This window comes from Natator depressus, chromosome 6 (genome assembly GCF_965152275.1).
Source record: "Natator depressus isolate rNatDep1 chromosome 6, rNatDep2.hap1, whole genome shotgun sequence".
Taxonomy (NCBI): Eukaryota; Metazoa; Chordata; order Testudines; family Cheloniidae; genus Natator; species Natator depressus.
The window spans coordinates 27,703,460-27,716,158 of record NC_134239.1 but is presented as its reverse complement, the minus strand read 5'-3'; the positions used below and the strand labels follow the sequence as shown (position 1 = coordinate 27,716,158).

The following is a 12,699-nucleotide window of genomic DNA, read 5'->3' as shown; positions in this document are numbered from 1 at the left end:
TATAACAGCTCCATGTGGACATTGTTATTCTAGTATGAGTACCTTTTTTTGTTTTAGGTTTTAAGCTAAATAAACATTCTTAAGCACCATAAGCTAAATCCAAAAAAGCCATTCTTTTATATGGGAATAAGAGCATCCAAACTGAGAGTTATACTAGTGTAACTATATTGATTTAAATTCTCACCTCAGGTTATACCAAAAAAATGTCTCCTTGTAAACTAGACTCACTCTTCCCTTTGCATGCATGGGTAAATATTAGCTAAGGGTTAAATGAAGATCTGACCCATCTGGCTGTCTACACTCTGATATCACATTTTGTAGACTGCAGCTAATGAAAAAAAATGAACTATGTTATCTCTTTCAGGTCGTGAAGTTAGCATTCTTTTCTTACAGTAAAATTGAGAGTGTAATTGTTGTGTGTTAATCCATAATCATATTTGCTTGACATGCCTGTGCTCCTGATGTTGCTGCTCCGAGACCTTATGTCTTCAGTTTCTTCTGCTCACTGTACCTTCCTTTCCATTTAAGGAAGTATTTCAGCCCCAGAGTGGCAAAAAAGTGACATGGTATTGCTGTGGCCCAACAGTATATGACGCTTCTCACATGGGACATGCCAGGTACCACAGAATTTCTTCCTTGGATAAAAAGCGAACAGTTTATATTGTAAGCAACTAAATAACAAAGCTGAAAATCCCTAGGAATATGTCAAGCCAAGTACAGTGAGTTAGACATATTGCTGGATGACAACTCGGGTACTCTAAGATGGAAAAAGAAAATTACCATTTATATTTGTTATGCAATGAAAAGCCTGTTTGTAGTGGGGGGAAAGTTAATATTGCTATGGGAACTTCAGTTGGGAATTTACTGACTTTGGGATTTAAAATCTCGTTCAGTGCTGCATTAACATAGTTCTTGCATATAATAGATGTGTATATGAAGTAAGTTCTGTCTTTTGAATTTTTTTTAGGTCATACATCTCATTTGATATCCTGAGAAGAGTGTTGAGGGATTACTTTAAATACGATGTCTTCTACTGTATAAATATTACAGATATTGATGATAAGGTAAGGTATCTTTAAAGGTGCATCTAAATGACAATAAGTTGACCAAGTCCAGGGATTTGGAGTCAGTATGCATATAGTGTGTTTTATCAATTTGGTAAGGCTAGACATCTAGACTAGTAACTTTAATTGCACTATGTAGCCTGATTCTAATATCTGTCACAAAGACATTGATTTTCAGTCACTGGATCTCATTCAGGTTTAGTATACTGTCTGGACTTTAGCAAAGCATCTAGTAATTTAGATCCATGCTGCTTTTGTGTACAAGTAGGCTTGGCAGAATTCAACTTTTGTATATAATTTCAGTGAATAGTATCTGTTTATTTTTAAAATTTTCCCCTTTTTAATCGAAATTTTAAATTTTCACAGTTGTACAGAATTGTGAGTTAGAAGCATTTCTAATTTTCAGTTGTGGGAGGGGCCGAGCCAGACAATGGGGGGTGGTCAGGTAAGAATTACTGACAGTAATGATAGTAAATGTTGAAATTCAGAAAGTTGAAGCTTTATAGCTATTAAAACCAAAATTGTCAACTTCAGATATCAAAGTATACAAAGGTAAATACTCTTAAATCAAACTCTTAAGTTCTCAAGCAGCACTTTTCTTACTTGCCTGTGTTTAAAAAACTTTGATTATCATGGCTGGAAATATTTTGTGTCCGTTTCTGTGTGCATGATGAAATCAACCAGTACCAACATCTACCAATTTAAAAATCTAATCCTTCCAAGCTGATGTATAAGTGAATGTGGTTATAGACAATGAAGATTAACTGTCCTTTTTACAAAGGTAACTTATTTTACTGGCCTGCTTCATTATTGGTTATTAATGCATTTAATTTCATGATTACTTTATTTGATGTGCTTCAGTGGTGCTAATTAGATATGTAATTTTTGTAGCTTGTTGAATTTAGAGGGGTCCTGCTAAAGTATGTAGTAGGAAAATACATTGGTTTTTGGACTTTGCCCTTTTTAGAAATATGTTTTATTATTCTTGCCTTGTAGATCATCAAGAGAGCAAGACAAAATTATCTTTTTGAACAATATAGAGAGAAGAAGCCACCTGCAGTCCAGCTATTTGAAGATGTTCAAATTGCTTCAAAGGTGAGCTCATAGTTTTCCTCTGCTCATAACTTAGGCTCTGATTCAGTAAGGTACTTTAAGCATTTGGGGAGTTCCACTGATTATGTAAGACTGCTCATGTGCTTAAAATTAGACATTTGCTTAGAGTACCTTGCTGAATCAGGACCATCCACAGGAAAACTTGTGATGCTATATTACTGGAAATAAACAGCCATCTTCACATCTGTAGAATTTTTGACTGTTTTTTAAATCTGCGCCAGACTTTTCTGATGCTTTAGGCATAGAATTGCATGTGCAAAATGCATGCTTAATTTTGTCCCCAGACATGTAATCTATATGGATGTACTATTTTGAGGAAAATTCAGATGTTCGCTGCAATATTACTTGAGCTTCTGACAAATAAAAACACAAATTTAAGGAAAGGCCATGTATGAAAAGTATTTATGTAGACTTTCTTTATGGAGTAAGTTTGAAATATGAATTATACGGCCTACTGTGCCATTGACATCATTGAGCTTTTGGTGCTACAGTTTAGGGGATGCAGTGGGTTGAGGATGAGTTTTTGGCCTTTTTGTGCATCATGAATTGGAAAAAAAATTAGTGATTCTCAACCTTATGAGTTGAAGCACAGACCTGGGAGCTAGGGGGCTTGCGTTTTATGTCTGTCACCGACGTGTCACTTAACTTTTCTGTGCTTGAAATTTATCCCATCTATAAAATGGGGATTATCATGCTTATTCACTTTTGTAGAGAGCATTGAGATTAAGGGAAAATACTAAATAGTGGTTGTTTTTAACCTTTACAACATTATAACTATCTACAAGGAACACGTATTGTGATATAGCTGTTTAATTCAGATTTAGACAGTCAAATGTGGATGGAATTTTATATTCCCATATCCTTTTGGACCGTTAAAACTAGTGGCCGCCTTATTGCTCCTTTACTGATGTTGAGCAGTACATTATTCTCTGAGTAGTCTGATAGATTTCAATCTGACTGTATGTGGGGAAACATACTACTCATCTCAAGTAAGGAATTATGTGCTTAGAACATATTTCACATGAGGAATATACAGCTGTTGAATAAGCTGCGCTTGTAGCACTCCAGAACATGAAGAAAGTGCCAATAATTCTGTGATCCAGTTAAAGTTCTTGGATTGATTTTTTTTTTTTTTCTTTTCACTGTACATTATTTCATGAACATTTCTTAATGTAGCCTTTTTCAGCTATGTTAAATGACACCACTGATCCAGATAAAAAGCAGATGCTGGAAAGAATTCAGAATGCAGTGAAGTCTGCTGTGGAACATCTAGAAGAAGCTGTGCAAAAGAAACTTACTGGAGAAGAGATCAACAAACATGCTGAGGTCAATATGAATGGATTTTAAATCTCATTGGCTTGTAACAGTTTTCTGAAACATATTTTATAAATGGTCTGAGAATTTCCCGATACTTAACATTCAATGCGATAAAATTGTATCACTGAGCTCAATTAAATAGCTTTTGTATGCCACTCAGACCAGCTTCGGACCTCCTCATAATCTTCTTTTTTGATAGCTGCTATTTCCAGTTATTTCCAGTTTTCCGTAAAGGATTTTCTCCCCCACAAACAGACTCGTATCTTTCCCCTTCTTTCATGGAATTTCTGTCTTGGGGAGGGATTCATGCCATAACTTGTTGTACATACAGCTCTGTCCACAGCGCACATGCAAATATCTTTGACAGTTTTATTGCTGTGCTGCTCAAGTATTTTATGCCTCTTGTTCACCGAATTGATTTTTCCAAATTATTTCAGAAATATCTGTCCTCTGGATGAGGGCCTGAGCCAAAGCCAGTTAAAAAAAATGGAAAGATTCCTATTGACTTCATTGTCCTTTGGATAAGCCCCAGTAAACACAACAGATATTGTAACTAATTTCTCTTGGTAATTAGAGTCCTGGATGGTACTGCCTCTCTTTCAAGCTGTTTGGTGCAATAACTGCTGGGGGCACAGACTGTGTGCTCCCTGCCTTTGTGAAATGCATCCTTTTTGGTCCAACTTATGTAAAGTTCATCCAACTACTAAAAGATGGGTGCCTTTATAAATGTTTTTGTTTTTAAAAACAAATCTATTATGTCACCAAAGTAGGTGTTCTTTTTAGGCTGATTCTATATATCTGTCTTCAAAATGTATGGTGTAATTAGAGTGTTAATGGAAAACTAAAGAGAAAATAGGCTGAATGATATTTAGGGAGCACTTTTTTTTTTTTTTTACTGAACTATCTGTATTCATTTGCATGATATTTCTCTTCAGCAAAATGCAAATCCCTCAGCACTTCTCTGTATCTTTTATCAGAACACCGTTAAGACTCTCCAGATGTAAATTATGTACCCATCTTCTGTTCACTCCAAGCACATGGAAGGCTACATGGCTGCAAAGAATGATAGGTGCAGGAATATTCATGCCCAGGCGAATTAAGTGTGAAAACATATTTTCTATTAAAAGGCATTACAGTCTAGGCTCATAAATAAGACTTTTTCTAGATTTGTATTGCACTGAACTGTTATATGTATATAATTTTCTTTTCATAGAAATTGTTGGAAGAAGCAAAAGATGTGCTGTCCGAGTGGCTAGACTCCAAGTTTGGCAGTCAGGTGACTGACAACTCCATATTCTCTAACCTCCCCAAATTCTGGGAAGAGGAGTATCATAAAGATATGGAAGCCCTCAATGTAAGTAAACAAGCTGTTCCATTTTATGAACGTTGTATGTGCCAGACATGTATTGCTGGCTGCACCCTCGGAAGGCCCTGAAATAAAATTCAGCAACTCGATTGTGATTTAAGGCCTTAGCCCACCACCTTATTGATGATCTTTAACCTGCAATGAACTGGTAATTATTAAATCAGCATATTAAGACCCTGCTGTACTCTTCTCACCAGTGTAGCCACCCTGCAACTGATCATGTTAACAATAGTTCCTGCCATGTGGAGATCAGGCACTTCGTACTGCATATCTACACCCCATCCCTTCCCCTTGACATGAACTGGGCAAACTCATCAGGGTGGGTGTCTCATTCCCTTACCCATTAATAAGGTCCATTTTCCTTCCTCAAATGTTGCTAATTTCTGCCTTTCCCCATCCTCTTGTCCCAGGCTGAGTCTGGAATTTGAGATACATGGCTGGGGTCACTAACTGCATCACCAGGGGCCCTGCCAACGAACATCAGCATTTAGCATGACTGTCCACCATCACTGGGTGCCTAAGAAATTCTTACTAACTCTAAGGTGGCAATAAACAAGCCTGCCGAAACATTTTATATCTGAATGCTGTTGTCTATATGGAGGTTCAAATAACTGAAAGCTATTTTTCTATGTGGCAGGTAGCTCAGAAACATGGTAGGGAATAATTCCTGCCCAGCCAGAGATGCCACAAATTGAACAACTTTCATCTCCTGCAGCAGCCAGACCTTTAGTAACTTGGCTGATGGGATAAGAAGTTTAGAAAAGAGGTCCAGTAGGAAACTAGGAATTAGAACATCTAAGTTCTATTTCTGACTGCCACTTGCTGTGTTCCTTTGAGCAAGTCATTTAACTCTGCCTCAGTTTTTCCATCTTTATAAAATAGTTATTACCTACCTCACAAGGAGGACGAGGTTTAATTGAGATTCTGGCATGAAAAGTGGTGTGAAATGCAGTATATATAAATGCCCTTTTATCTTTATCCATAGGTGTTACCTCCTGATGTCTTAACTCGGGTCAGCGAATATGTACCGGAAATTGTGGCATTTGTTCAAAAGATTGTGGATAATGGTTATGGGTAAGCACCGTTATGGGTTGTGTGCAACATTACAGAATTATCTCTGCAATTATTGTGTAACAAAGCAAAGCTCTAATACTGAAATAATAGTTCTGCAATATACAGTGGAGCCATCTTACTTTGTTTCTATAAGCAGTGGTACAAAAGACTACATTCAAGCAGTGTTTCTTTGGGATAAAACTAATCAGCTTGTTCCTTCACACCCAAGCAATATTCTCAAACCTGATTTAAAAAAAAATTTTGTTACTGTGGTTTTCATGTTCTTTTACAAACGGAGACTTCAGATCATAAAAATATAGGGTGAAATTACAGCCCCATTTAATCAATGGTAAAACTCTGATTGACTTTAACAGGACCAGGATTTTACCCATAGTGTTAGGCAACAATTTTTAGAAATGGAAGTGTAAAATAGGCCACTAAATCTTTATTTAGGCACTTAAGTAGAAGTGGTTTAGTTTTTTTCACGTGTGCAGATCTGCTTCTCCCATCGACTTCCCCAACTCTTGCTGTTGCTTAGTACCTTTGAAAATCGAGCTGCTTCTATGTAGGTGCCTAAATATCCAGGCATCCTGACTTAAAAACTTTTTCTGTTTGTAGCTTAAGCAGGTACAGATTTACTGTATGAAAAGATTTTCATCACAAAAACATCTTACTCTGAACAGTTTAAAAAGCAAATTGTTTTTTCTAGAACAGCAGAGAAATTCATACACTATGGCTCAAACTGCCATTGGGTGTCTAATATACATGTGCTGAAAAACTTCCATTTATGCCTGTGCTCAAGCCATAGGAAAATTGGCCCTGTGCTCTGAGTGGTGCACACTACTGGTGGTTTTGAAACAGAGAAGGAGGGGGGGAAATCCCAAGGATGACCCATTAAAGCCATAACAAAATAAATTGGCCAAATAGAGGAGGACAAAATTGATTGGAAAATAAATGAGAGATGCAAGGTAGGTAAGGTAATGTCTTTTAATGGACCCGAAGAGCTCAGTGTAGCTTGAAAGCTTGTCTCTGTCTCTTCTGCCAACAGAAGTTGGTCCAATAAAAGGAATCTCACCCACGTTCTCTGTCATATATCCTGGGACCAACACAGCTATAACAACACTGCAAACAACCTGGAAAATAAATGTAACTTGTAACTGTTACGTTATTGCAGACAATCAAAAGATGGGAGGAAATGTTAACATTTATAAAGGAGAAATATCTAATAGTATCCTTTTTATATCTTGCTAAAATATTTATTTAACAAATTTAATTTTAATTGGCTTTCCTAGGACACATTTACCTTGGCTTTTTACAGTTTTTACCTAAAGTTTTTACCATGCACTTTAACAACTTAGGACCAAATTCTGTCACCCTTACTCGTGTTGAACAGTACCATACTCTTCAAGTAGTCCTGCTGAGGATCTTATATAGGATGGATAGAGATACTTATTGCTGAGTTTTAGTTTTATATTGATAAAGGTTTTGTTAAATTCTTTTAACCTTCTAGTTATGTATCAAATGGGTCTGTCTACTTTGATACAATGAAGTTTGATGCCACTGAGAAACACTCCTATGCTAAGTTGGTTCCTGAAGCTGTAGGTGATCAGAGAGCTCTTCAGGAAGGAGAAGGTAATAAAATCAATATTCACTTAAGTTGCTATCAGCATGCACAACGTCAGATATTCCCATTGACTTGGTTCAGGCCCATTAGCAGAATGGAAAAGTTTTGTAGTCTCCACATTGCACTTCCTTTATTTTTGGAGTCACAAATGAGTAGAGTTGGGCAGGAAACAGTTTTCCTGTCTTGCAAACAATTTTAAGATTTTGAAACAAATTTCTGTCCCAAGTCAGGACAAGAAGTCAATCTCAAAAAATGTTATGAACCAAAAATCTGAAAGGGGAAAAAAAAAAAAATCCGTTCATCAGTCAAAACATTTCAATTTCGACCATTTTTTATATTTAAAAAAAATTATTCTAGCTTAAATTTTGAAACAAAAAGTCATTTTGAACTGGGAAACCAGAATCTTTCATTCTATGTTGAAATAGGGTGTTTCAACAACTATGAAACTTTTTTCCAACAATTTTGAGTCTTAAAAATTTGTCAAAATTGACCCTTTCCTGCAAAAGGTTTTGGTTTCAATTAATCAGCCTTTGATGTAAAAACATTTGGTTGAACAATTCCCAATCAGCTCTACAAATTAGCTGTTTTCCTGAAATCGGTGACCAGCACTGGGATTGGATCAGCTCTTGTTACAACTTGCCGGCTTCAAATGTAAATTACTTTTATATATTGAGAACTGTCCTTCACATTGTAAATATTCATGTTACTGTGCTGAGCTAAATGGGTGCAGCCCTCTTTTAATTAAAACTTGTAGTAGAGGGTGATGCTAAAATTTGCAACAAAGCACGATGCCCATGAGGAAATTAATAATTCTGTATTCAGTGCAAGGTTTGAATGGTCTGCAGTAAATAGTACATGGGGTCACGTGTTGAATGATAAGGATAAAAAGAAATACTGAATAGCTACACGTTCAGTGATTACCATCCATCCTGTATCATCTCCTGAATGAGACAGAGATGCTATGGAAAAAATAGTACGTGATCATGTAATTAAAGAACAGATCATAATGCATATGCAAAAGGGACCTGAATTAAGGTTGCACAGGCAACCTTTATTCTGGCATTTTCTAACTTCTGACTTCTTGAATTTGCAACCTTAACATTTGGGGGGGCTACGGGGGGTTGTAATGCTGTAATTATGAATGCTGAGAGAGAGTAGCAGTTGAATCACATATTTCAGGGCTTAAGAAGCTTCACAACTAACACTTTTGTTGGTAGTCTCAGAAGAGGCCAAGGATTAATCAAGAAGCAAAGGATTGCTCTTTTCAGTTGTAAATTTTTAGCGTGGTTTTTTGTTTGTTTGTTTTTTTTGCATTGAAAGTTACAGCAGAACCAGGAGTAGGTAACGCTAATGTTTAAAGACAGTATAAATATGTACAAAGTTTTCTCCATTGACAGGTGACCTCAGTATCTCAGCTGATCGTTTGAGTGAGAAACGTTCCCCGAATGATTTTGCTTTGTGGAAATCTTCGAAACCAGGAGAGCCCTCATGGGACTCCCCTTGGGGAAAGGTAAGGATCAGTGTGTTCAAACCACACACATAATACAGAAACTAATCTTTCTACAGCTTATGAATATCATCTGTACTAGCCTGTACAACAAATGATCCAGCCTCATCTTGCATTTAATGAAGTCGAGATTGCAATAATACTTTGTTCAGTAGCATTGCTGTGTTCATTTAATATCCTATACAGTGTAGTTAGCCAGTTATTAGTCACTTCTCAAATAGAAGTCTGTGTGCAGAAATGTTGTCCATTAAATCAATATTATCAATGTACCTCTAAACATGGGGATCGGTCTACCTTGTCCACTTTCCCATTATTAACCTCCCGAAGTTTCAGTTCGGTATTCTGTGCTCAAATCAAAATGCCTGTTGGAATGAGTGGGGAGAAGGTTCCACTCATTTGAAAGTAGTTTGCATAAGAACGAATGCCTCACTTTAAGGCAAGGGTTCCAAGACTTATAACCCCGAGAATAAATGCAGATTTCCCTCGTGATGTTAAGAGAGACAAAACCATTACTTGAATGCAATACTTTATTTTGAAAGTATTAGAGGGGCCAGGACTGTGTTCTGTATATTCATCTGCTCATAGATACATTTGGCATGTATGATTTATTACAGTATGGGAGATCTTGAAGTTCAACACTGTTCTTGTATCAAAGATGATGATTAAAAATCTGTTCTCCCTCATACTTCTATGTCATATTAATTTATTTGTATTTATTAGTGGACAAACCAATGAGGGAATGATACAGACAAAGGTGTGGGTAGAAAGTAGTTTCTCCTAAGAAGGGTTTCTGTAAAAAACCAATAACAAAGAATATTTAATCTGTACTGAAATCACTTGTTTATCTCTAACCAGGGCCGTCCAGGTTGGCATATTGAATGCTCTGCTATGGCTGGATCCATTCTGGGAGAGTCGATGGACATTCATGGAGGGGGATTTGATCTTCGATTCCCTCACCATGACAATGAATTGGCACAGTCTGAGGTAGGTGACATGTTTTACCATCTGTCTTTTAGTTTCTATTATACAAAAATTATACCATTTTTAGATTTGACTGAGACTTAAAAAAAAAAAAAAAAAAAAAAGCCCAGAAACCCCAAATTCTTAAAGTGCAGTTTCTCTTAGCTGGTGACTATCAACAGAATAGTGAAGTTGATCATATCCAGTGTGGTGATGAATGCACAAAGGAAAAAACTGAAAAACAGAATTTTTTTTCCTCCTTTTTTCTTTGGTTACTGTAATCTTGGGTATTTGTAACTACAGAAGGTACAAATGTTTCAGGCAGAAATTATTTTTAAAGCTGATAATATCCCTTTAATGAAAAGAATAAAACTTTTTCAAAATAAAAGGCAGAAATAATCTAAATAAAAGGGAGATTTCATTAAACTAATGTGAAATTATATTTTGTCGCTGTCTAATGAGGGTTTATCAACTCCAGCATGTCATCAGATTCTCTTAATTTAAATCCTGCTTCTTTTTTTTTCCTTTTATTTAAAACTACGCTCAGGTAATGCATGTGGTCATGTGGTACCTGCACGGAATCCAGTGCTGCAGCTGGATCTGCACAAGTGGGAGTCTGCATCTATGTGGAGTCCACTGAAGTCAGTGGAGCTCCAGGCAGATATGCATATGTCATTGCAGATCCAATTGTAGAATTGGGGGCATAATCTGAACAGTATTTTCGCTCTTAAAAGAGTAACATTTTGTGATTCCTGATCATGTTTAGGAAATGTGCCTTCAGAAAATCCTTTTTGTATCATCATGGTGGTTTGGTTTTGTTACATTTTTTTTCCTGTTCAGAAACCTTATGTGTGTGGACGTGTGCTGTTGTTTTTAAAAAAACAAAAAAAAAACAACAAAAAAAAAAAACAAAAAAAAAAAACAAAAATAACTTACCCTTTCTATTTGTGGTTTTGCTGCAGGCATACTTTGAAAATGATCACTGGGTTCGATATTTTTTGCACACTGGTCATTTAACAATTGCTGGCTGTAAAATGTCTAAATCTTTAAAAAACTTCATTACTATCAAAGATGCACTGAAGAAACATACAGGTAAAATCTTATTTGTGGCAGAAACACTTTTTATGAAGCTTGTAAAATGTATTTTTTAAGAAAATTTAAGCCAAGAAAAATAGCAATTTTGAAAAAAGCCATAAATTGAACATTATTTCTTGTATAAATTTCCTGATTAAAATGGGAATTGGCAAGTTTGGGTTGTTCAGTATTTTTTTTTTTTTTTTTTTTTTGGTAATTGAATTTGTGCTTAACGATTCTTTTTCATTCATACTACAGTAGTTTAGGAATATAGAGCATTGGAATCAATTTCAAGCAAAGTCAATTTTGTGGGTAAGAGAGGATGGTTAAGGCACTAGCCTAGGTCTTAGGAGACCTGGGTTCAAGTCCGTACTCCACCACATATTTCCCATGTGATCTTGAGCAAGTCTCTGAGGTCCAGATTTTTCAAAGGCATTTAACCTCCTAAAAATGGAAATAGACATCAAGTGGATTTTAAAAAGTGCCTTTGAAAATCCCACTAGGCACCTATCTGCTTCTTTCAGCAGCTAAGTACTTCTACAAATCTGGCCCTGTGCTTCTCTGTGCCTTCATTCTACGTCTATAAAGTGGAGACAATAGTATTTCCATACCTCACAGCAATATTGTGAGGATAAGTACATTAAAGATGATGAGGTGCTCAGATACTATCATTTTGGGGCCATATAAATATATTCGATAATGATGATTTTCCACCTGCATCTTAAAATTCCTAATTCCTAATAGCACGACAGTTACGGCTGGCTTTCCTGATGCACTCTTGGAAGGATACGCTGGATTATTCAAAAAACACCATGGAATCAGCTATTCAGTATGAGAAATTCCTGAATGTAAGCAAGCTTTCCTCTCTTCTTCCTTATTCTTTAAACTTTGTGCTATCCTATCCCCCAATAATGTAAACCAATCCCAAAAGGAGCTAACTGCACTCAACTCCACTGAACTCAGTGGAAGCTCAGAACACTTCTCAGGACTGGGCCCATTTTTCTATGACTATGGTGAATACGATGACATTTTTTGTGTGTTGTGGAAAATCAAATAAAAATTGATTTTAAGAGTGGTAGCACATTATCCAGTATAACTACATTTAAAATTATAAATTATTTACGTTTTTTTGAGTTAAGGCTGCTACTCTCTATTTATAATTCTTCATGCAGCAATCTGAGACCCTTCACAATTGTGTGGGCGGGAAAACGAGCCCAACCTAACAGCTTCCAGAAATGCTGTCTTAGTGAAATACATATTTCCTTTTATGCCAATAATACCTAAAGTGGTGAGAAAAATGTGAAGAGATAATTAGCTATCCAGGTGGCACAAGAATCACACACATTCTGCTGAATATATCTGGTGTCTTTCATTTAAAAAAATTTTTTTTAGTATCACTGCCAGTATCTGCTCCTTTTCCCTACTTACACACATCTCAAAACCACCACACAGTTCTGCACAACAGAAATATCTTCTTAAGTGAGGCCTCTTCCTGGAATAAAAAGACTGGTGCATGTCAGGGCTGAGGTGCATTTGCAGAGCTGTCTGGAAAAACTTGCATGGCACCTGTGCACTGCGAGCAACTCAGATTGCTCCAGCTAAGCCTTGCCTTTTCATGAGT

The 12,699-nt window shown here is 36.4% G+C and overlaps 1 protein-coding gene across 2 annotated transcripts in view; it reads left to right on the top strand.

The window, feature by feature from the left end:
• CARS1 (cysteinyl-tRNA synthetase 1) overlaps positions 1-12,699 on the top strand; it is a 54,594-nt gene that overhangs the window by 22,833 nt on the left and 19,062 nt on the right. For both annotated transcript variants that reach the window (XM_074954870.1, XM_074954871.1), the window contains 11 exons: positions 529-617; positions 968-1,064; positions 2,061-2,159; positions 3,354-3,503; positions 4,708-4,848; positions 5,846-5,934; positions 7,424-7,545; positions 8,935-9,047; positions 9,900-10,028; positions 10,967-11,096; positions 11,823-11,926. In XM_074954870.1, coding sequence (XP_074810971.1) covers positions 529-617; positions 968-1,064; positions 2,061-2,159; positions 3,354-3,503; positions 4,708-4,848; positions 5,846-5,934; positions 7,424-7,545; positions 8,935-9,047; positions 9,900-10,028; positions 10,967-11,096; positions 11,823-11,926 — 1,263 coding nt within the window. The remainder of the gene's footprint in view (positions 1-528; positions 618-967; positions 1,065-2,060; positions 2,160-3,353; positions 3,504-4,707; positions 4,849-5,845; positions 5,935-7,423; positions 7,546-8,934; positions 9,048-9,899; positions 10,029-10,966; positions 11,097-11,822; positions 11,927-12,699) is intronic.